The sequence below is a fragment of the Chaetura pelagica genome, unplaced genomic scaffold (assembly GCF_000747805.2).
Source record: "Chaetura pelagica isolate M959 unplaced genomic scaffold, ChaPel_1.0 scaffold307, whole genome shotgun sequence".
NCBI lineage: Eukaryota > Metazoa > Chordata > Aves > Apodiformes > Apodidae > Chaetura > Chaetura pelagica.
Window position 1 is genome coordinate 173,358 of NW_009953940.1, and position 22,585 is coordinate 195,942.

Consider the following 22,585-nt stretch of genomic DNA (forward strand, 5'->3'; position numbering starts at 1 on the left):
AAAGGTGGATTTTAGACAAAAAACAAATCAGGGACACCCATTTTTTCCTAAAAAACATACAGTGGTTTTAAAGTTAGAATCCATTTTGATTCTTACATGCGTTATAAAAAAAAAAATCAATGTTAAAATGACACCCTCCACCCTCAAAATCCCATCTTGTTGGCCAGAGAACAGATGGAGATTGCCATTGATATCACAAGTTTCTCTTTGGAGCTGGCTGGCTAATTATTATTTATTTTTACCAAAATCTGCTTTGCTACAGAAAAAAGAAAAGGTTTGTGGATATCACATCTATTTCCATACAAAAATTTCACTGAAAAGCCTTTGTTAATGGATACTCTGGTCAAAGCAAAACTAATCCTGAGCTGAACTACAAGCATTTGGACCTCATTCTTTTTCCTGAGAATCTCTGAAAAGCTCAGTTTTCATGCTGCCTTGCAATGGAAACAAATTTTGAAGCTTTCAAAGCTTTTGCAGACTAAGTCAGTTGGCCTCTAGCCACCACTGCTGCCTCATCTTTGCTTCAGTGTGGCCTGGCCAACTCACTTCAGTCCTATCTAGCAGAGTGGCCAAAAGCTAGTTTGCGCTCAGGCCTGTTCAGTTTTGTTTTCCCTGCACCAAACCTAAGTGCCAAGCAGCTCTATGTGCTTTGTTATGGGCTTGATGTTACCAGAGACATTTTATGTGCTTCTCTAGACAGCTACTGGAGACAACAAGTGACATTACTGACTTCCACTGTGCTTGAAGTAGTGCTATAGAGATGCAGAAATTTTTAGATTATATTTTTTTTCATTCTAGCTTAACTTAATGTCATTCAGAAACAGTTTTAAGTATCTGATGATGACGAAAGAAAACCAAGGATGCATACATGAGGCAGGGAGAAGGATGTAAACTGAGCTTTTATTGTAAGTCAACACATTAAAAAAAAAAAAAGTAAGAACGCTGCTTCCCTGATGCCCTCTGGTTGTGCTAGCATCAGAAGGCTTCAAAAGTGCCCATTAAAAAAACGCTGTTGGCTTATCTGTTGTTCCACTGATTTCCGAACCATATAAAAAACAATTAGAGTGACCCAATTTTAAGAACCTAGGACAGTGGGACATGTACTGAAGTCTCTACACACACATACTACATATCTACAAGTGAGTGGTGCACAGTAGTGGCACTCCCCTCTGTCCTTCCTCTATATGTAGCAAAGTACTTTCCAGTTGCACCTCAACAGGCAATATGAGATAAGGTGGGTACTTCAATCACATAGTTACCTTGAGCTATAGCATCACTGGGCTCTTGGATTTCTTTTTCCTCTTTCTCTTCTTGGACACAGGAGGCAGCAGCCATTTGGGCAAGAGCAGATGCACAGTTAGCAGCAACTCCTGTAAAGCAACAACATAATTACTGTCTGATCAGCATCTCCTCCCCAGTCCCATGCAATCTCAACAAGAGATTTTATCAAGGATGTGCTGGCTGGATATACCTATGCTGTACGGGGAGTCCTACAGTCCAGGTTCCTAACCAAGACTGAACAGAATACTGCTTTTCTCTCTCCCAAATTCTTTCAAGGAAAGTTACCACCCTATTTTATGAGTCTGCCATGGCATCCCACATGCAGCAGTACCTAGAGCACAGCTCAGCCGGGCAGCCCTCCTCAGTCCATCCAGACTCACACAGATGGAGTCCTTCTCCTTTTGGTTCTGCTGCTTGGCTCCTTCTGCTCCCAAGATGAAGGCCAGACCTTTGGAGCTGCCTGCCATTCGGCCAGTCAGTGGTGTGGACAAAGTGTCAATCAAGTTCTTCCAACAGCCAATTAAAAGGTATCGGGCAAAAGCAACTCCTGGAATGAGAAATACTTTACTACTACTACTACTACTGGAAAATTAAACAACAGCTTTATCATCAATGGTAAAAAAAATCAAGTCATATTGATGATCTGCATGTTCGACTATCAATTTTCATTTACTTCCCTCAACCCTTAAATTGTTGTTCTAAACCACAATTTATCTGAACATGCTGATGGTACACAACAACCCACTGCTGGTAAATACACTTGTGCTTATAATACAGTTGTAATACCTGCAACAACAGAATCGTCTGTCTTCTGGTTTTGGGAAAGAGGAGATTGAGCTGAAGAAGATGCCATCAACTGGCCACCAATTGCACTGCTTCCCAAGCCATCGATGTCTGTCAGAACATCAAAAACCAACAGATTACTATTCAACACACAGATATTATAAGGAAAATATTTCCTACTGGCTCTTTGTTCAAATAAGTACTTGTGCTCCTAACTTGTCAGGTATGCTTTTTAGTTGCTCTTTTCTGGCTGCCTTCTGGCACAAACATGAGCTGTGGCATCTTATGCCTTGTTCAGTATGACCAATACTTCGTTGAAGAGGGAAAATACCCACTCTCAAAAGTCACCCCACCTTCCCCTCCAAAGTTACACAGTAAACAGGACCCTCAGCGAGGATTTAATGGTATTTCACCAAATCACAGAATCACCATGGTTGGAAAGGACCTGTAGAGTCACGGAGTCCAACCATCAACAAAAAAAACCCCAACAACAACAACAAAAAAAACCCCACAACAAACAAAAAACCCCACCATAAAAACCTGGGCCACTAGAACATGTCTTGAAGTGCCACATCTACATAGCTTTTGAATGCCTCCAGGAATGGTGACTCAATCACCTCCCTGGGCAGGCTGTTCCAGTGTCTGACCACTCTTTCAGTATAGAAATTCTTCCTAATATCCAATTTATAAACTTCCCCTGCCACAACTTCAGGCCATTTCCGCGGGTCCTATTGTTATTTACTTGGGAGAAGAGGCCGTTTCTTGCAGTTCAGACCTCCCACACTCTTAAATCTCCATGTTTCTTAGTATAACCTTTCAAATCTTGCTAAATTCTGTATCTACACGTTCTCAGACATCAGTCTGAGTCCTCAAGCTGCACTGGGATCCTATGTCCTGTATGTGATTTTTAGTAGACTTGTGTAGGTTCAACCTCAACAAAAGAAATACAACCCCTTCTCCAACACAACAAAGACCAGTTTCCCACAGAGAGTTCAATGTTAGAGGCACCAGGTTGATTTCCTTCCTCGCAGCCCCTGTCTGTTTCTGCTTCACGTACTTCATGGCTATTGTTTTTCCAAAGTGTTTCTTTCAGCTTCTCAGCTCAACAGCTAAAAGCAACACTGGGATCCTGATGATTACTATCAGCAGAAAACTTTCAGAGCAGTGTCCTTCGATCACCACTTAATGGTTCAGCTGAAGCCAGTTTCTCCTTGCATACACTGTTTTAATTACCTCTTTGCAATCACACAGTATACACATTCAAGCAGACACGGCATTTTATATCACTACAGCATCATAGACATCCTGCTGCCTTTCAGCTGACACCATTTGATTTTTTGCCTCAAATGAAGCTAAGGGATTTTTTAAAAAATGTATTTGAGGTGCTCCAGGTTTTCAGCTTCTCTCTAGTGCCATTCAGCATATCTCTGGTGTAGCACAAATCTGAACCAAGGGGAGCTCAATCTGTGGAAGGTTTCCAGGATCAGATGCTACCATTTGAATTTTTGTTGCACCACAGGCACACTGAAATGGCTTTGCTATGACACCAAAAAACCAGCAGCCTTACTGCTTGTCATTACCAGGTACCAAGCCTGCCAGAACTGAAGGTGACAGAATTAAGAGAGATTTTGGTTCAGTTAACAAATGTACTCTCCTTGTTTGCCAGGGCCAGTCTGTTTTTAAATAAATGCTTCAAAAGCCTTCCATCTGATCCAAAACAAACACAAAAGTACCTGCCACCTGTACACAGAGTACTGTGTACAGCACTGGTGCGCTCAGCACAGGAAAGACATGGAGCTCTTGGAGAGGGTCCAGAGAAGGGCCACGAAGATGATCAAAGGGCTGGAGCAGCTCTGCTATGACAACAGGCTGAGGGAGTTGGGGCTATTCAGTCTGGAGAGAGAGAGGTCTCCAGGGAGACCTCATGGGTGGGGTTTTTTTCAATTTACTTTTTTTTTTCCTGGTTGGAAGGGACCTTGAAGATCACCAAGACAAACCATAACCTAAAACCCCCTACCATAACTTAACTTACCTGCTCACTGCTTAAATCATGTCACTAAGCACTATTTCTGCATTTCTTTTAAATACTTCCAGGGATGAAGACTCCACCACCTCCCTGGGCAGCCTGTTCCACTGTCCAACCACTCTTTTGGTAAAGAAATTCTTTCTAATGTCCAGCCTAAGCCTCCCCTGGTGCAGTTTCAGGCCATTACAGCAGCCTTCCAGTACCTGAAGGGACTACAGGAAAGCTAGGGAGGGGCTTTTCACCAAGAGGGCAGTGATGGAACAAGGAGTAATGGTTTTAAACTGAGAGAGGGGAGATTTAAGTTAGACATCAGGAAGAAACTATTCACCATGAGGGTAGTAAGGCTGGAATAGGTTGCCCAGCGAGGTTGTGGAAGCCTCCTCCCTGGAGGTGTTCAAGGCCAGGTTGGATGAGGCTTGTGCAGCCTGGTCTAATGTGAGTTGACCCTACTCATAGGAGGGAGGCTGGAACCTGATTATCTTTAAGGTCCCTTCCACCCTTAACCACTCTGTGATTAAGTCTGAATCTTTCTCTACTGGTAATTTCAAGAAAGACCACACGTTGCACATGGACATGCTGTTCTGTATGTAATGCAATGGTTTGGAAGTTAGCCTTGCCACCATAACATAGTACTGACCAGTCAGCATGGTGATAAGTGGAAGGCTGTGCTCTTCAGGGTTTCCCCAGTATCCAGCTTCCCCCAGCATGTTCCTTTCTAGTACCTGGTGATACAGTTCTTCAACCCAGGCCTGGGAAAATACCATCAACACTCCACTGGACTGGACCTGCTTCATGAACTCCTTCTGCAGAGAACAATAAAAGCCAGATATAAGACAAAAGCAAGCCCTACAACAGGAGCCTCAGCCCCTAGATCTACTCCTGAGAGCATGGGAATGCACTATAAATCAATTTATGCAAAAGTAAGCATTATCTGAGGATCACAACTCTCTATGGTGGAGAATGACATGAACAAGGAGCTTTCCCCTCTCTTACTGCAGTTCATACCAGAACTGATGATGATGTTAAAACCCACCTGTTTTTGAGGTCTTCTCTTACATGAAAAACTCAGCAATAATGGTACATTTTGGCAGGTTTTTGGTTTGTTTTCATTTTTTTGTTCCATATATGACCTTTTTTTTTTTTAATGAAAACTCTGAAATTACTTCTGTTGGGCAACTTAGTTGCAAAACACAGATTAATGTTTTATAACTCCTGCAGCTTTCAAAACAATTTTAAAGATTCCAAGAAGCTGAGGAATCCTAGGTGCCACAAAAATCATCATACTAACACCTAATTATTTTTTACTCCAACTTTTCATGTCTTTATCTGCGTGAATTCAAATCAAGTATTAAAAAAATAAATTTGTCATTATGCTTATAAGTAGTAGCAAGATGAAGGTATATTCCTTCATAACGTGCATGAACAATAATACATGCTGTATCACACAATGCTAATGAAGATGTGTTTTGAAGGTAGCGTATCCATCAAAATGACAGCTACTCTAATGATAATCAGTAAGCAGCATTCATTCCCCCTCCCAAATTACAGAGAAGCTGTGGAATTCAGATGCATGACATTTATCATGCAAGATTCAAAAGCAGCCTGCAGAATGCTTCATTTGCAATTATTATTTCTCCACGCAGCAAGCACCCTGAAGGCTTTACCTGTGGACTGCTTTATGTGAAAGGAAGCAAACCAATTTTTCTTTTTTTAACAGTATTCTCCAACTCACCAGTAACACAGGGGCTTGGGCAGGTTTCTTCCTGTAGTAATCTGAGTTGGCCAATTTTAGGTTGAGCAGTAGAGTGTAATGTGAGACCATGTAGAGACTGTCTGCATTCATCAGAGTCTGGAAGCTGAAATTCAGGTTTCCCTCAAATCCTGGTGAGTGCATCATACCTAACAAAAACACTATGTGAGCTCTCATATTTTACACAGATTTTGCCTGGAAAAAAAAAATATCAGAAACCAACCCTAGCATTTCAGCAGTAACAGACTGGTAGAATAGTTAATGAATCATCACTAGAAATTACTGTGCTAAATGTACTAGAGTAAGGAGTAGAAAAATAAGTAGTCCATCTAGAATGCAGTGCTGTGAGGCAAACTGAACACTCCAGTCACAGTCCAGCAAAACAATACACTGTATTTGAAATACACAAGGAGAACCAGCATTCACTGGGGTGACTAAGACTGTAGGTTGGGTGTTTGTGGGGGGGATATATCTGCCATGCCAACTGGGAAGGTGAGGTGGAAAGTGGCAGCAGCAAAGCCTGCATATTTAACCAAGCACACATTGCACAAAATGGTGCTGATAAGGGTGACAGTCCTTTTAACCCCCCAGTTAATCTGTCCTGGCTAAGTGAGTTGTTGGATGGGGACTGGAGTGCTGAGCACTTTGCAGGATCAGGCTGCAATCATTGTCTCCATGGCCTAAAGGTACGTGGACAATTATCTGGGGCCAAGCTGGCTGGAACTTGTTAAGACTCCAAGCCCTATTTAGTTCATACAAGTTTCTAGATAGCTGAGCAGTTGCAGCTCTGTCATAAGCCACCTGTATGTGCCCAGCACTCCTGAAAACACTATTTGTATGAAAAGACAGTCTGCAACCCAATGGCACAGTCCCTTCTTCCCATGTAGGATCGATGGCACCTACATTTTCCTCTGAGTTAGCTGACCTACTGGTAGAAAAACATAGATCAGGTACCAGCAATGCCTAATTGAACCTCCATTATTTGTAGTTTGAACTACAAAAAATATTAGACAACCCCCAGATGACCCACACTATTTCATGGTTTTCACATCAACTGTGAAAACCATTCATATAATGTCTATTAAGGAAGATTAAGGAAAGTTTGAAATGAAATAAAAAAAACCAGCTTCTGTGGTTTTTTACATGATGAAGCAAAACTGTGTAATTTGTTAACTCCTGCAGTGGTTTACTGTGACTATATTCCTCCCACCATAATGCTCATGCCTCTTCTTAGACAAAATACAACAAAAAAGAAAAAATAAATAAAATCCACACACAGAAAAGAAGCAAATGTTTTTCTTGCCTCGTGCGGGTTTGTAAGCTCTGTGCTGCTGCCTTCTCGGACTTTCCACTGTCGTCACTTTGGGGGCGTGGATAAGGTGAGTAACTGTTTGAGGGCGGATTTAGAAAGAGAGTAACTGTTCCAGGGTGGGTCTAAATAATTCATAGCTGTTCAAGGGAGCAACCTTTGTGGAAAGAGAGGGTGATAGGGCTGGCCACAAACCATACCCCACATGGGCTGGTGTGAGGTTGGGGCAGATTTCTTGTAATGAATGTTGACATAGAGTCTTTATCTAGTACCAAAACTGCAGCCATGTGTTTGAAAGCAGCCTGTGAGTAGCTCCAGTGACTCCTTCATCACTGAAAGTAAAGATGCATCTTAACACTTTATTGGATGGAGGGTCATGATATTGATGCAGCTAGAATATACTGATTTGATGCCTTATCTCTCTTAAATACATACCTCGGGGACTAGAATCTGCTAGAGTAATAAAAACCTCCAGGCAGAGAGGTATGCAAAAGAAAGAAAAAAAGCCCACTTTATTTTTCATGAGAATATTTTTTAAAATCTGCAACCTCCTGTACAATACTACAATCAAAAATGAAGGCGTACAGCTACTATCACAAATGCACACACAAGTGGCTACTACATGGTGGATGTGTATTTAGGCACCTAAAATTGTTTTGGGAAAAATATGGTCCCTAATTTCCTCTTAAATACAGCAAAATAAACAACTGGATTTGAGAGATGCTGGGAGCTCAAAAGCAGATTAGCAGATGCATAAACTTGTAATGATGCTTAATAACATAAAAACCTTGCTGCTAAAAGCTATGGAATCAAAACTGAAAAGAGGTGCTAAAAATGTTTGCTATGATTACTCATTGACACGATGGCACACTATTTTTAGAATTAATGCCCTGAAACTGCCATTCATCAAAATAGTTACATCTGAATTAAGAGAACACTGATCATCAACTTTAATTATAAAATCCTATAAGCCATAATAAACAGTAAGGTTAGTACACTCACTTAACAGGGACAACAGTTCATTTAAATTGGCCAGATAAAAAGAGGTCCTGAAAAGCTCTTAATGTTTTGTGCAAGTCAAGGTAATGTTGAGAATTTTTAGGTAATTTGTTATTTTTTAAGATAGGCATCACACTCCAGTGTCACTAATGATTTTTTTTTACATTGGCTTTATCTAGAAACAAGGAGGGACTTTCTGCGGAAAGATGAAAACTGTAGATTAGAAAGGCTTTTAACCAACTGACTTCTAAATCTTAATTTCACCATAACTCTCCTCAACTTACTTTACTTTTTCCATGTTTATACTCCCGTGCCAGAGCCTCAAATTCTTACCTCAATTACTTTTCAGTCCTATGAAAACACAGTAATATTACAATGCTATTTAAGGACCTGTAGGAAAGACTTCTAAGTTACAGCTAATGTATTTTTCCCCCAAGTGCAAGAAAAATTGAAAAATGAAACAAAGTTTTTAAATAAGGCCTCTCAGAAACACAAAAATACTGCTTCTGTACTGGCTGGTCTCAGAACTGCCCCTGCCTCTTTTCTCAAGTTGAACTTTAATTAATACTCAGATTTCCTGATGTATTCTTCAGGAGTGATACTTTAATAGCTGTTGTACATACAATTAATAAAACCAGTTCCTCTAACTTCATCACCTCATTTGTGCCTTAAACTGTTGGTGTTCATGAAAGAGTGAAGTAAGGACTTAGATGTTGCCCATAGAGGCAGATCAGACTGGTGTCTCAGCTCTCCAGGAGGAGTTCCTACCCCCAAACATGTGTTTCAACTTCAGTAAATCTCTCTCTCTGCAGGTCTTCAAACTCACACCTCTCTCACCGACAGAGGAACTCAAGTCCTCACCTGAGGAGGACTGATGGACTTTTGCATAAGATCTGAGGTACAAGTTAAGTGACTGGATTTCAGCTGGATTGAGTCTCATTCCAGGTGTCCAACAGAAACATGATCTGAACAAGTCTTTGAGAGCATAAGGTTACAACTCTGTAACTGCCACAGCTCTCTGAAAAAACCAGGATATCTCTTCCAAGCTGTATTAATACAACTTACTACTATATTTTTCCATGATTTCTTACTGAGTGGCATCTTCTAAGAATACCTCTAAGAATACTTCACCAAATCAAACTGGAAACATGGTACACATTTTTAATATTAAGCCATAAGGGGGTGGCTTTCTTAGGAAAGTGAAACGTCTTCCTCAACTCAACTGCCTCAGTACAAGACTAGGTATCTTTATAAAAAGATGCACAATCCAGATATTATGGACTTAATGCAGAAATTCAGTTATGTTCTTCCAGCTTTCTCATTGTATTAGTCATACTGAAGGACAACAAAAGCCAAGTTTAGCTTTAAAACCTTTAAGTCTGCTAAGTCTACCTCCTACAACCTTTTAAAACATTCTGAAGGGATTTGACAGAAAAAGAGAAAAGAAGTGGTATACTCATGCACGAGGGAACATGTGCACATAAGTTTGAACTAGAAGTCTGGTTGTGGTCTTTTGCCATAATCTTACTTTTTAAAGGAAAAAAAATCCCTTGTGACAGAGCACCTCAATCAGGAATGTAATTAATACTGATGTCCCCTTTAAGATACCTCCATTCTGTGATATAACATGGCCAATGTTTCTTAAGAATGTCATCTGCCATCTTTCTGAGTTATGGCTTATTTGGGCACCATTTAAACAGAATATCAGGAATCTCAGCTTGTTCACCCAGCTCCACATCTGAATTACACTGTACAATGATGGGAAGCATCCCTTCTGACTCTGTGTGAGTTCAATGTATGTCAGACAGCACATATGAATGAAGCAATGATTAGGAGAGGAGTAACAGGGAAGGTAATTGTGGTGAATTAAGACAAAGAAGCAGAGAATTCAGTTTTAATAAAAATTTCCATTTTGGCCACTGTTAGGATAAAGAAACCCTTCCAGAAAAAAAATAAATAAATTTATAGAGATTTAAAACATTATATATATTTATTCACATTTTAAACAGGACAAACTATCTTTTGTATGGTGTTTTTTGTTTCATTGACCACATCAAGATCCCAAAGGTTCTAACCCTGAAAGAACTACAGGTATTTACTCTCTTAAAAGTCACTGGGTGTGGGCTGTGAGCTTTGCACTTCCTGGAATGACACATAGCGGTATTAAGAAAAAGAAGAGTGAAGAAGAGAGTTGCTCCTCTTATCCTTTCAAGAGCTTACTGCTGTGGAATTTTTATTGCCTTCTTTGCAAAGCTGACATTACTAATAGTAATGCAGTGATGTAGTAAGCTACTTAAATCTCTTTCAAAATAGGTAATGGTCTTCCCCACATCCTTCTCATACTAAGAGGCAACCCCAATTTCTCTTTAATAACAGCATGTGCACATCTTCTCAAAAGATCTTCACAAACCTATGAAGAAGTATGTCACTACAGAAAACTTGATTTCTTTATTGACTGAGGACATAATGCAGAGCCAGTTAAGAGTTAAAAGATTGACTCCTCTTTGAATCAGTGCCTGCATATTCAATTTGTTTTGCCCTTAACAAAGCAAGGCACAAACCTCCTTATTCTGGATGTGTTCTCTGAAGATGAAATCCTACAAGAGAAACCACATACAATGCTGTCACAGTCTGCATGCTGGTTAAACAGTAAATATTTGCTTGCAAACCTGAGCAGAAGGTTGAAGAGAAGCTCTGCAGTGCTCCATCCACCTCCTCTATGCTGGGAAGAGCTATAAGCTGAGGAAGAAGAGCTTCAAGTGACTGGATGAACAGTTGTGCACTGTGCTGGTCTGCTTCTTGGTTTTTCAGCAATTTCAGAGAGAGGGCAGCAGTACGTAAGGACCTGTGACCTGGGCAATCTCGTGGTGTCTGCTCCTCATCAGCGAGGGAGCAATTGTCAGAGCCTATGTCTGAGACATCTGACCTGCCTGAGTCCTTCTCTGCTGCCATGGAATACTGATCACACGAATCAAACTCAGTCCTAGAAAGGTCCTGGTCATCTACACTGAAATTACTTTCACTGTATCTGGATCCATAGGAGCGGGTCTTACAATCAACTGATAAGAAGTTAGTTATATCTGGATATACTATGGTGTGGCTTCTTTGAACAACATCTGGCTGGTCAATGGTTTCTGATTCTGGTTCTCTATAATGAATCTCTTTGCTTTCGTGTCCAGCTGGAGAGGGCAGTGAGTTTTTTTGGCTTTCTGGATTCTCCTCTGGAGTCGTCTGTCCTATATCCCCTTCCAAAGTGGTCTGCCCTGTGTCTGTGGTAACACTAATGCTAATATCAGGACTCTTCTCATTTCCTGATTCCCAGGCAGGATTTTCTGAGGACAGGATGCGCCTCTGCCACCTAAAGTCAGCATCATTGATCTCCATGGAGTCTCTGCTTGTCTCAGTCCCATCCTTCAATTCTTCTAAGCGCTGGAGGAGCAGCTGGATCTGTTCCTCACTGAGACCCCTCCCTTGGCTCAGTTCATCTAATGCTCCAAGCAGGGCGAAGACACAGGACACTGAAGCATAACATGCTTCAATACCACCTTTGATGCATGCTTCTGTCATCCCATCCATGATACTGTAATTAAAACAGAAATTATATAAGTGATGCAGCACACATAGTGAGCTCATGTCACTATCCCTTTGTAACTGGGAGAAAAATAAGTAAAAATATCCTTTAAGAGTACTTCTGAGATAGACAACTAATTTAGAACAGTGTGTCCCCCACATGGACATGGTCGTTCTGCGATGGGAGTGCCAACCAGAGAAGCAGTTACTGTGCATTAGTACCAGCATGCACAGCATGTTTTCCCTGACAGACAAGCACTTACACTGGGAATAAAAACCCAAATTTCAGCACTCAACTGATGCTAAATTTAAACCCCTCTGTGTCCTGAATCATCTACAAGACATGATCTTTATATATAGGGAACAGAGAATCCTTCTAGCTCAACTTGACAATGTTTACATTTTCAGTCATCTACCCTGACTTCATCTTGGAAATGTACCAGTTATTTCATTGCAAGGTTAGGGATCCAAGCCCAAGAATTTCAAGCTATAAACAAACATATCTGGGTATTTTGGCAAACCACCAAGTAGCTATCCATGCCTTTAGAAAAGGGCCCAGACTGATGACAAACCAGTAAGAGTTTTTACTCCTCTTCGATTTTCACAGGTTATTTAACCAGGGACATACCCTGCCTCATATTTAGGTATGTTTCTGAAGGTACAACCGTTTAAGTGTCCTTAAGTGTTAAGCTAAAGTAGGAAACAAAGCATACAGCTTGAGAAGATCCAGATGGGACTTCCTTTTAGAAATACACCTCTTCCTGGATTCTGACTCAGAAGAGCAGGGCCCTGCCAAATCACAAAGCCTCTGAGGGCTGCCAAGGATCTGAAAGGAAAGGAAACAGAAGTCACTAAAGGATTACCTAAGCATTATTTAAATACAATAAATGAGTCATATTTCTGTCAAGCCTTGGAACACTAGGCAGCAGTACTATAATTGCACACAGCAACAAAAAACAGCACACTGAGATTCTGCTTCTTAAAGCTACCTTTCTTCTTTTTAAAGGCAGAAAAGCAGATAGAGAAGAGCAGAAAATTCAACAAGAATCACAGAAATGTTATCCACTGCTTTACATTTTTGACAGGATATGTTTCAACTGATATAGCACACAAGCCAACTTTGAAACCTAAATATAGAGCAAATATCTTGCATTATACTATATACCAAAGGGGGACTTTCTCTTCAGTCACCTAGTTATAAAATTACTAATAGAGTCATGCAAACATAGGCAAAGTGATGCATAGAATCAAGGAATGGTTTGGGTTTGAAGGGACCTTAAAGATCATCCAGATCCAACACCCTGCCATGGGCAGGGACACCTCCCACTAAACCAGGTTTCTCCAAGTCCCATTCAATCTGGCCTTGAACACTTCCAGGGATCAACCACTTCCCTGGGCATTCCTTCTGACTCAATCTGCTGGGAGGCATCCTGTCAATGCCCACCAGGAAGTTAAAGGAGAAGGCTTTACAAACAAGCCCATACTAATAAGCAGAAAGAGGCAACAGATACGTCCTGAAGGAAACAACATTAGACTAAGTTTTTCTTAAAACTTCAGTTGTCATCTTGCTATAATTTAAAATTAGAGGAAGACAAGTGCCAGGGTGACTGTCAGTTCAGACAGCAACCCACTGGCTATCTGTGTGGTGTTAGGAGAGATCTTCAGACACAAAATAGCCTAGGTATGCATAAGCTAGAATGAAAATCCTCTAAGATAGACCACTGTTCCTACAAATTACATAGGTTCCACCACATGAGAAGAAAGCCACACGTGTGAAACGGAAGAGTCCATGATCTCAGCTGCTGTTCAAATAAGTCTCACAATGCTCCAGTTCTAGTGCTGCCAGAGGCACTGGGCAAGAGGCCAGAATGGACTGGTTTTGACCTGGCCACTGAAGACATTGGCAGCTTCCTTGTGGCTATTCTAATAAAGCTCAAGGGAACTGTATTCCAAAAACCTAGCACACAATCAAAACATAATATTCACCTTAATGCCTGGAATATTACACTGTGAGGATGGGTGTCTCCTTCTAGCAAGAGCAGAGAGTGGGTAAAGTTGCCAAAGAAGTTGAGAACTGGATCATTACACAGCATCTCACTCAAAAGAGCAGTCATGACTCAGTGGTAAAATCTGCTCCATGCACTACAATGCATGAACACTAATGGAGTTGCCATAGCAGCTTGCATTATGGAGACAAATACAGATATCAGGCCTTCATAAAACTAAAAATATTTGTCAGGGTGGCTTTGATGCAACAACTGAGCTCAGAAAAGGTGATTTCAGTATTCCTAGTGCTAAGGTATGGAATGGACTGGTATGCACGTATCAGCAACATTAAATTAACAGTTGGCTTTACATGCCCGGATTTGAATATGTAATTATCCTACCTCCTTCATAATTTTGATGGCTTCTACTCGGTGCTGAGGTGGTGGGTAAAGCAATATGCGGTGATAGAGAGACTGCAGCACAGGCTTCATGGATTCCACTGAACCCACCAGTCGAACCAGTTCTGCTGCAATATAATATATGGTCCGTGCAACTGGCCCACTAAGGGCAGGTGCTGTGGAGGAACAACCTGAACCCCGGCCATGATCAGAGATCCCTGAGGAAGGTGAATCAGCCTCAAGGCAGATGCTGCTGTGGGCAGAAGTGATAGTTTTGTCATGGATTGGATTTCCCAGGATTACTATGAGGGCTGGACACAGTTGCTTCCTGAGAAAAAGAGAAAAGCAGCAGATGGTAACTGAAAAAAAAATATCTCACAGGAACAGATTGAAAATAGCCTACAGTTAAATGAGATATACACTCTTGTTTTAATGATCAATCAACAGCAGTGGCTTGATGGAATAACAAATTATGCCAGGCTTCTTGCACCTCCCAAGCATCAGCATGCTAGTACATATGGAAATACTTTTGGGTGCTTTATAAACATGGTACTGATTTCATAAATTCATTTTGCTGCACAGTGCTGTCCTTTACAGGACAGTATGCCTGCCTCTTTTCATTGGCTGCAACTTATTGCATGGTAGAAATTTTAGGTTTCTACTGCCAAGTGTTTCTTCTTCAGTCCAACTTGGGAGCTTTGAAATTATCCTGACCAAACAAAACCCAGTCCATGTTAACTAGAATGCTTGATGTTCCATCACTGAACTGCATATGCACATATTTTAGTAAGCACCCTTAGTTGTGAGCCTGTGTTTTGCTGGCTTCTGAGAATATAATCAAAGCCCTCTACAGTAGCTCAAAGTGTGCACCATAACTCCTCATATGGCACCACACACTAAAAACACCATCCTTCCTTCAACTGTCCTTCTGCATGAACACTCAAGTGATTCCACACAGCAGATCATTCTTCTGTGGAACCAGAGCCAAAAGCAGCTCAGCACTTTGCTCCATTAGCTGCTATTTCAGATCTGCACTCATGCACTTGACATTTTACTTCAGCCCACAAGACCCTAATTTAAAAAGCCAAGGGCTACATGAGAATGCAGACCCAAACCTGACTTTCACCCATATGCTCAGAGACCATGTAGCCTCAGCCCTTATACAATGCAAATGGTGAGCATTTCTGGTCACCAGCACAACATCTGACATTAATGCTGTTTATCTTTCTGTATTACTACATCAGAGCAAGAAGAATCTTTACAGCACCCTCCAACAGTAAGGAGAATACTTGTTTGTTTAATGCCACACACAAACCCAAACTATTGCAGAAAGCATAAAAGATTTTCTGTTCTGGCTCTATACATTTGACTTCATTGCAATGATCATTCTCCACAGGGATTTAAGTACCTGAGCGTGAGGTCCTAACCAATGTTATATGAGACACAGAACAAACTGATTCTAGGTTAACAGCTCTGCTCACATCTGGAGATTTTTTTACAGGTTTGTCTGCATGGCTGGGCAGAGAAGATCCCTTTTTACTTATAAAGTGAGTATTTGGATTAGTCTCCAGATGTACTCACCATATTAGATCAGTGAATCCTTTGTGCTGGTGCATACTGGGAGAGGAGCTGTTCAACATGGAGAGGATGCACTCCAAGTAAAGAAGCTGAAGTTGCCGATTGTCACTGGCAAAGAGAAAATGCCATTCATGTCACACTAAAACACACTAATTAATTTTCTATAGTAACTATATTAGTTCACCTAAAAATTATACCACAATTTACAACAGTGACTTATTTTGCTTCTGCCTTTGAATTTACAATGGTGTAGTCAATTTATCATCCCGTTTATTTGGTAACGATTACATGCAGTGATCTACTATTTTGTGTAAGCAACAGAAATAAAATAGATTTAATTAATCAAATTTTATAGTGAGGAATGGAAAAAAAATGTATGTGGAAAAAGAGGAAGAAGAAAACAAAAAAATATTCAAATTCAAAATAAAAACTGGAGGAAGAAGGAACCCTTAAGAAGGTTTTAGATCACTGGACAATTTCTGCAGGCAATCTGAAAGGCATTTAGGCTGCTGTCTTCTCGTTATTTTTTCTCTTTTCTTGGTGAGAGCCACAAGACTCAAAAGTAAATGTTTACAGGCAGAAAAAAATCACATGATACGGCTACCTTTCAGGACCTTGCCAATTACTCTATCAAAATCATAAACACAAAGAGAGCTTCATGAAAAAGACAGTAAAGGACCATGTGGACATCTGGAATTCATGTAATGCACAATGTGCTTGTATCTACTCTCAGAATTAGCTGCAGGATTCAAGAGACAAGCAACGCTAAGGTCTGCCTTATGAAAGGAGCTCCCCATGCCAATTGCAGTTACATTCTAGTTTTCATTCGTAAGATGACTAGGATTTAATAATATTTTTTTTGGTCCAAGATCAAAGCTGGAGGAATATATATTCAGACATATGATGGTAGGTAAAGAAGTTGTGAAGAATAGATTTATCTTAACTGAAATTAAGGAATAAGAAGGTCCCAAGAAAAAAATTCACCTCCCTGAAATCTTCTCATTGTTCATAGCTGTGCCTCCCTCACAAACAAATTCTAACAAGTTTGAAATTTGGAAGGAGAAAATAAACTCATTTTTAGAATAAGAAATCAGAACAGGTGTTATACTAAAATCTGGCTTCACTGAGCTGGAGGTTAGTAGGAGATACCAAAATTTACCTTGAAAGAAATAAAGGCTTCTCATTCATGGAGTTAGTTCTTTAACAAGCCATCCTAATTAAATTTATTTTCCTCAAATTCAGTCAGAATCCTCTACTATGCTTTGCACATAGAGATCCTTACAGTATAGGTACATCATCACAAGCATTATGTAAATCATGGCTCAGTGAGTATTTTTAAGTCCTCTGAATTTCTTATTGTGCTTTATCTACAGCATGCCTTAATCTGTTCTAATGCAGTGCAGTTTTATGAGAAGCTGGGATAGCAGTTAATTTTTTTAAGGACTTCCAGTGATTTTAAGAGATCCTATGAGGTAGTTTCATTTTGATATTTCATAACCAGTAATTCAAAGTGATTATCGGTTAGTGGGCAATACTTATCAGATGATAGCTATTCACAGCTGCACATGTGGGCAAAGTTTGATACAAATAATTAATCCTTCAGCTGTTTTTGCCACTTGCTATTGTTAGATACACACCTTTAAAGATCTCTAATTGCCCTGCAGATATGCACACAACTAAAAAAAAAATAAATGTTCTTTTAGAAGATTCAGAAATGCGCTTTTGTTTTCCCAAATGCTGATTAAATAATGCCAAGTAGGGCACCCTTCCTGTTCAAATTTTCTCTAACTAGAGACACTGGTGGGAGGAAAGTCTATAGAACCACACACAAAGATGTCAGTGGTGTCTTTGGCTCTGGCAGTTCCTAAGCCACAGACTTCCTGAAATTGGTAGAGCACATGAAAGGAAATAGCCATGCATGCTTTTGTATTCCTCCCATTTCCCCTGAGCTCATCACAGGTTACTTTCAGAGACATACAGTCCAACCAAAGAGACAACATCATGCTACATTTAAAATAGCTTCAGACTGGCTTTTCTGCTACCACTCAAGTGATTTGCAACTGGCACCAGCAGCAAGTTAAATCTTATTTTACTGATACATTAAAACTGTAATCAAGCAAGAAATTGTTTTTTTCCTTAAAACTTTCTAAGTATTTCCAGTTTGATATATTTATAGTTTTTAAATAATTGCTGTATAATGTTTGCATTGCTTTTGGCTGGTTTGTCACTTCTCTAACACTTAAGGCTTTTTGGTTCATCTCTTAATAGATCATTAATCAAGCCATACTAGAACACAACAGGAAGTAATTTTTAACTGGCCAACAGAAGACTCTAGTATTTTAATGCAGTGTAATACCCTACTACTGCCCATAATAACAGGATTTTAAAAGTCAGGCTCGTGCATTTCCGGGTAGAGTGTACGGTATTTCTAAATTTAAGGAAAGCATTGGCAAAGCCAATTATTTCAATTGGATAAATGTTGCCTTTCTAAGAAGGACATAATACTTCATTCTGCATATCAAATGTTTCTGTTAGGTTATTCCATGTCTCTTGCAACTGTTCTTCCACAACAATTGCTTTCAAGACAGAATACTTATCTGCTGGCAAGTATTTTGCTGCTGTACGAGAGTTACTTATAGATTAGATTTACTAGAAGCTCTTTAAAGCTTGAAGAGTCACAAAGAAGGCAAATTAGCTTCTCATCTCAAATGATGATTAAATTAATGCATCATGAACAATACTTCCTCTATTAAGCACTTCATTTAAGCACAGTTTTGCCCCATAGTCCTAGAACTACAACAGTACAATCACATGTATCAGTGACACTCTCAATCTCCAGGTAATACATTCAAATTATAAACTGAAATAACTCACTTTACGACAGCCTGGAGCTTCTCACAGAGCACAGTGAGGACAGATACAACATCATCACAAAGAGATTCAGTTGAAGTACCTCCAAAAAGGACAAAAATCAGAGGCATTACTTATGTGCAGCTGCATTGCAACTTGAAATCACTGCATAGACTTTCAGAGTTGGCTGGAGCTTCTAAACAATGGACAAAATTAATTCCAATTCAGATCATAAAAGAAGTATATATATATATAAAATTGTAAAAGTACTGGCTCCAGGACTTTTACATGGCAGCTAACAATTCTGTATCTCTGTAGTTTGTCTTTGCTACACAGGCTCTGATGCCTGGTCAGGTCCTGATACTTAAAAGGGGATGCTTGGGCACTTCAAAGATCTTAGCCTCTACCTACACAAGTCTTCCTGCAGAATTCCAAGAATTAGAATTCCAATTATTAGAATATTAAAAGCAGGGGTTATTTTTAGCTATCAAGGAAGATAGTGGATGTTAAGCTAGAATAAAAGTAGAAAAAATTATCTTGTAAAATAATTGGGTGAGCATGAACGCACCTTTGCTAGTAATGTGCTTTCAAAAGCTGTTACACAGAAGACATCTCTGGCCAGAAATACAGTTACATAGTAATTTCCAGATTCCACATCCTACTCTATGAATCTGTTTCAATTTAGGAAGTAAAGCCACTTACTAAAACTGTCTCCAGAGCACTGGAATTCCTGAAGTACAGGAGTTAGCACCATGAAACAAACATTTATTATTATGTTGAGTGCAATGCTGTTACCATGGTCCAAATGAAGACACAACTGAAAATACCAAGAAGTAATGGGGCTGTTTCAGTTCTTACCACAGGCAGAATCAAACTATGGAGAAAGTAAGAAATCCTGAAAATGCAACTCCTGTGACATCAAACAGTGTTGTGCTGATGAAAGGAAAATGAAGAATAAAAAGAGCTAGACTGAAAGAAGTCATTTTTAAAAGTGGTACAAATACCTTGAGTCTTGAATTTCTGTGAGGCATCATGGTTTTCAATTGTCTGTTGAAGAAAGACAAAGGTGGTGAATCAGTGGAAGTGGCAGAAAAACGTAGTAAAGGCAATACCTCAACAGCAGAGCATTCTTAACAAATCCATGTCCTCTATCTGTTTTGGGTTCTTTGTTTGTTAGGTTTTTGAAAGTGAAGCTTTTGTATAAAAAATTCCTTAAGATCTGTTTTAACAGTCATTTACATTTAAACTCGCATCTCATTCAGCTGAACTAGAATTTGTAAGTCCTTAAGGAACTTCCTACGCCTAAAAAACTCAATAACTTAGGCATGTAAGTGGCATAAAAAAAATAACTGAGAGGAAAGCATAGTCTAGATTCCCAAAGTACTTAGAAACCAAAATAATTGAATATTAGAGCACTTATCACATTGTCACTGCTAACGTCACAGTGCCAACACAATTAATGGCAGCAAGGAAATGGAAACGACCTCTTACCTCATGTGGTTCAGCTGTGGTCTAGGACTCTTCTTATCAGTGCACAAAGGGGTCAAGCCTAATTCTCCTCTCAAGCACCAAAAATAAACTGCCAGGAACTAAATGCAACTCTCATATGCTTTAACCTACTCCTCAGCTAAGAACAAGAACTAACAAAATTCAACTTCCAAACCCAAACGGAACTGCCAAAACTAGTAATTTTTGTTTGGTTTTGTTTCTTTGGGTTAAGTGGTTGTTGATTATTTTTTTTAGTTTTGTTTGTTTGTTTTATTGTAAATGTTTTGACTGGTTAAATGAACCTATTTAGCACAGACAGAATCTGTTTCCATAAACGGATTAATTCTGTTTGTTCATTAGGATAAAAGTAACATAGCCTAATAATCCAAAATAGAATGTATCACCTTAACCCAAAACAGATGTAAGGAAAATATGTACAACTACAATCCTTAAAATTGCCAAATAAATAGAAACTGACTTTTACAAATAGTCCTTTTTAAATAATACGGTAATATACAAAGCAGCATGAACAAATTTAAGAAACCAATGTAATATCATGTGTACCCAGAACATTTACAGTTGTGCTGGGATTCCATCAAAACAGCTCTCATGAATTTTAATAATGCAATAAATATAATATTTTTTTTTGCTAACACCAAGGAAGGAATATCACAAGCTTAAGTTACCTTCTACAAAAAAGAAGAAGAAAAGCTTCAATTACATTTTTCTTAGTTGAGAATTTGTTTTGTTTGTGCAAATATTTGTAATGCAAAAAATTTTTGCAAAAATATTTCAATGAACCTTAGTAAAGCAACCAAACAAAATAAAGGAAAAGGCCAAGGCAGTCTGATATCAGAACAAAGCCTCTTTTCTTTAATGAAAGGATAAAAAATAATAATCAACCAAGTAGAGCTGACAGTGTGAGAGCTGTGTTTCTGATAGCCTGCTCTGAGGCAGGCACAGAGTCAAAAAAGCTTTTAAACAGGATTAGGTGTGGAAGGGTCAAATAAAAGCCATAAGGCACAACAAAGCCAGTACAGTACACCGCAGCCATGGACATGGAACCATTTGTTGATGCCAGAAGGCTCACCATATTTTCCTGCTTTTGTCGTAACTGTAAAGTCAAGTCACTCAACATTTGGCTGAGGGTTGCCCGCACAGCGGTGTTAATGCTCCGCTGGTGACAGCTAGATACATATGTCTCAATGCAAACCTGATGAGGAAACAAGATAGCAGTACAGAGATATGAACTGTAACTTACCAGTAACACATTTTAGGAGGATACCAAGCTCTCTCGATGCAGATAGTCAGCCTTCCTTACTATTTCATATTGCTTTATTAGCACATAAGAAGCTTTCAGCAACATGGAAAACTGAGTAAGTAGCATCTAGAAGCAGCATGCAATTCATTAGTGTCAAAGCTGCAGGAATGGTAGAGCAAAATTGGCAAAGTCTCTCCCTTCTGTCAAACCCCCAAGTGCTCTTGGCACTTGCCTTGCTCTGTAGATAATTCCCTAAATGCTCTTCTGATTTTTCATACTATCACCCTACAAGTCTTTATCTGCAATTTAAATGCCTCCCAGTTCTTCATGGCTGTTGCTTCTGTTGTATAGGTATTTGCCAGTGTTTCTATAATTCATTCTTACATAGAGCAGCACATCTGAAAGCCTAACGCAGAAACACAATCATGTTTTACTGTAAATAACAGAAATTATTGCCTTTTAATAACTGGCAATCTGCCCGAGGGCTTCTCAGCCCAGAGATCCCAAGGGAGCCAAAGTAGCAATCAAAGAACTGATGGATCATCCAGTTACCAGCTCCTTGCCCAGCTGCTCACAGACTCTGTGCTGTGACCAGAGTCTTGCTTGACTTTTGCCTACAGGTGATGTTATACAAATAGCTACCAAAGCATAACGCAGCTAGGGTCCTGGGGACAGCACCCTGCAAAATGCAGCTTCTGTCCTTGATCAGACTTTCACGGTAGCAAGCAGCACTAGGTAGCTAATGGCCTTGCTGCCTCTGAGTGTGTTTGTGACAGAAATTTGTGCAATACCATCTTCTCAGAATGTGACCCAAAGAAGCAATTTTGGTCCTTTGGCCTACACTGACTTTTATCATTAACTATGACTGTAAAAAAACACATAAATGACTGTTCACATACTTTTCAGTCTTTGTGGTTTTATCATACCATCATTCAGATATATAACTAGTGAGAAGAACCATGAATATAAATTAAACTAGATGTGGGAAAAATAATTAATTAAAAAAAATATAAATTACATGCATGAAGAGTATACATAAGTCTGTTGCACGTTTTTGAATGAGAAAGATATTACATAATGGAAAGCCATTTTTATAGTTCCCTAGAGATAAGTTTTTAGAAGGGAAAAATAGAAGTGCTCTGATTATAAAGGCTAATTAGCATTGACATAGGCACACAAGGCAGGACTCCTGGTTGTTTGTAACTCCTACTGAAATGAAAACAAGCTATTCTATTGACTAAGAACTAATGGCTGTGGGGTTGAGGCTATAAAGTTTAAGATCAACACATTGTTGTCACATTCCTGC

General features: G+C 39.5%; 1 protein-coding gene across 1 annotated transcript in view; it reads right to left on the minus strand.

Moving 5' to 3' along the window:
- KIAA1244 (KIAA1244 ortholog) overlaps nucleotides 1-22,585 on the minus strand; it is a 115,515-nt gene that overhangs the window by 26,994 nt on the left and 65,936 nt on the right. The window contains exons 6-17 of the mRNA XM_010001754.1: nucleotides 21,109-21,231; nucleotides 19,535-19,577; nucleotides 18,555-18,633; nucleotides 15,684-15,788; nucleotides 14,106-14,430; nucleotides 12,432-12,544; nucleotides 10,818-11,728; nucleotides 5,823-5,989; nucleotides 4,728-4,893; nucleotides 2,068-2,175; nucleotides 1,613-1,828; nucleotides 1,260-1,370 (exon numbers count right to left, since the gene is read on the minus strand). Coding sequence (XP_010000056.1) covers nucleotides 1,260-1,370; nucleotides 1,613-1,828; nucleotides 2,068-2,175; nucleotides 4,728-4,893; nucleotides 5,823-5,989; nucleotides 10,818-11,728; nucleotides 12,432-12,544; nucleotides 14,106-14,430; nucleotides 15,684-15,788; nucleotides 18,555-18,633; nucleotides 19,535-19,577; nucleotides 21,109-21,231 — 2,467 coding nt within the window. The remainder of the gene's footprint in view (nucleotides 1-1,259; nucleotides 1,371-1,612; nucleotides 1,829-2,067; nucleotides 2,176-4,727; nucleotides 4,894-5,822; nucleotides 5,990-10,817; nucleotides 11,729-12,431; nucleotides 12,545-14,105; nucleotides 14,431-15,683; nucleotides 15,789-18,554; nucleotides 18,634-19,534; nucleotides 19,578-21,108; nucleotides 21,232-22,585) is intronic.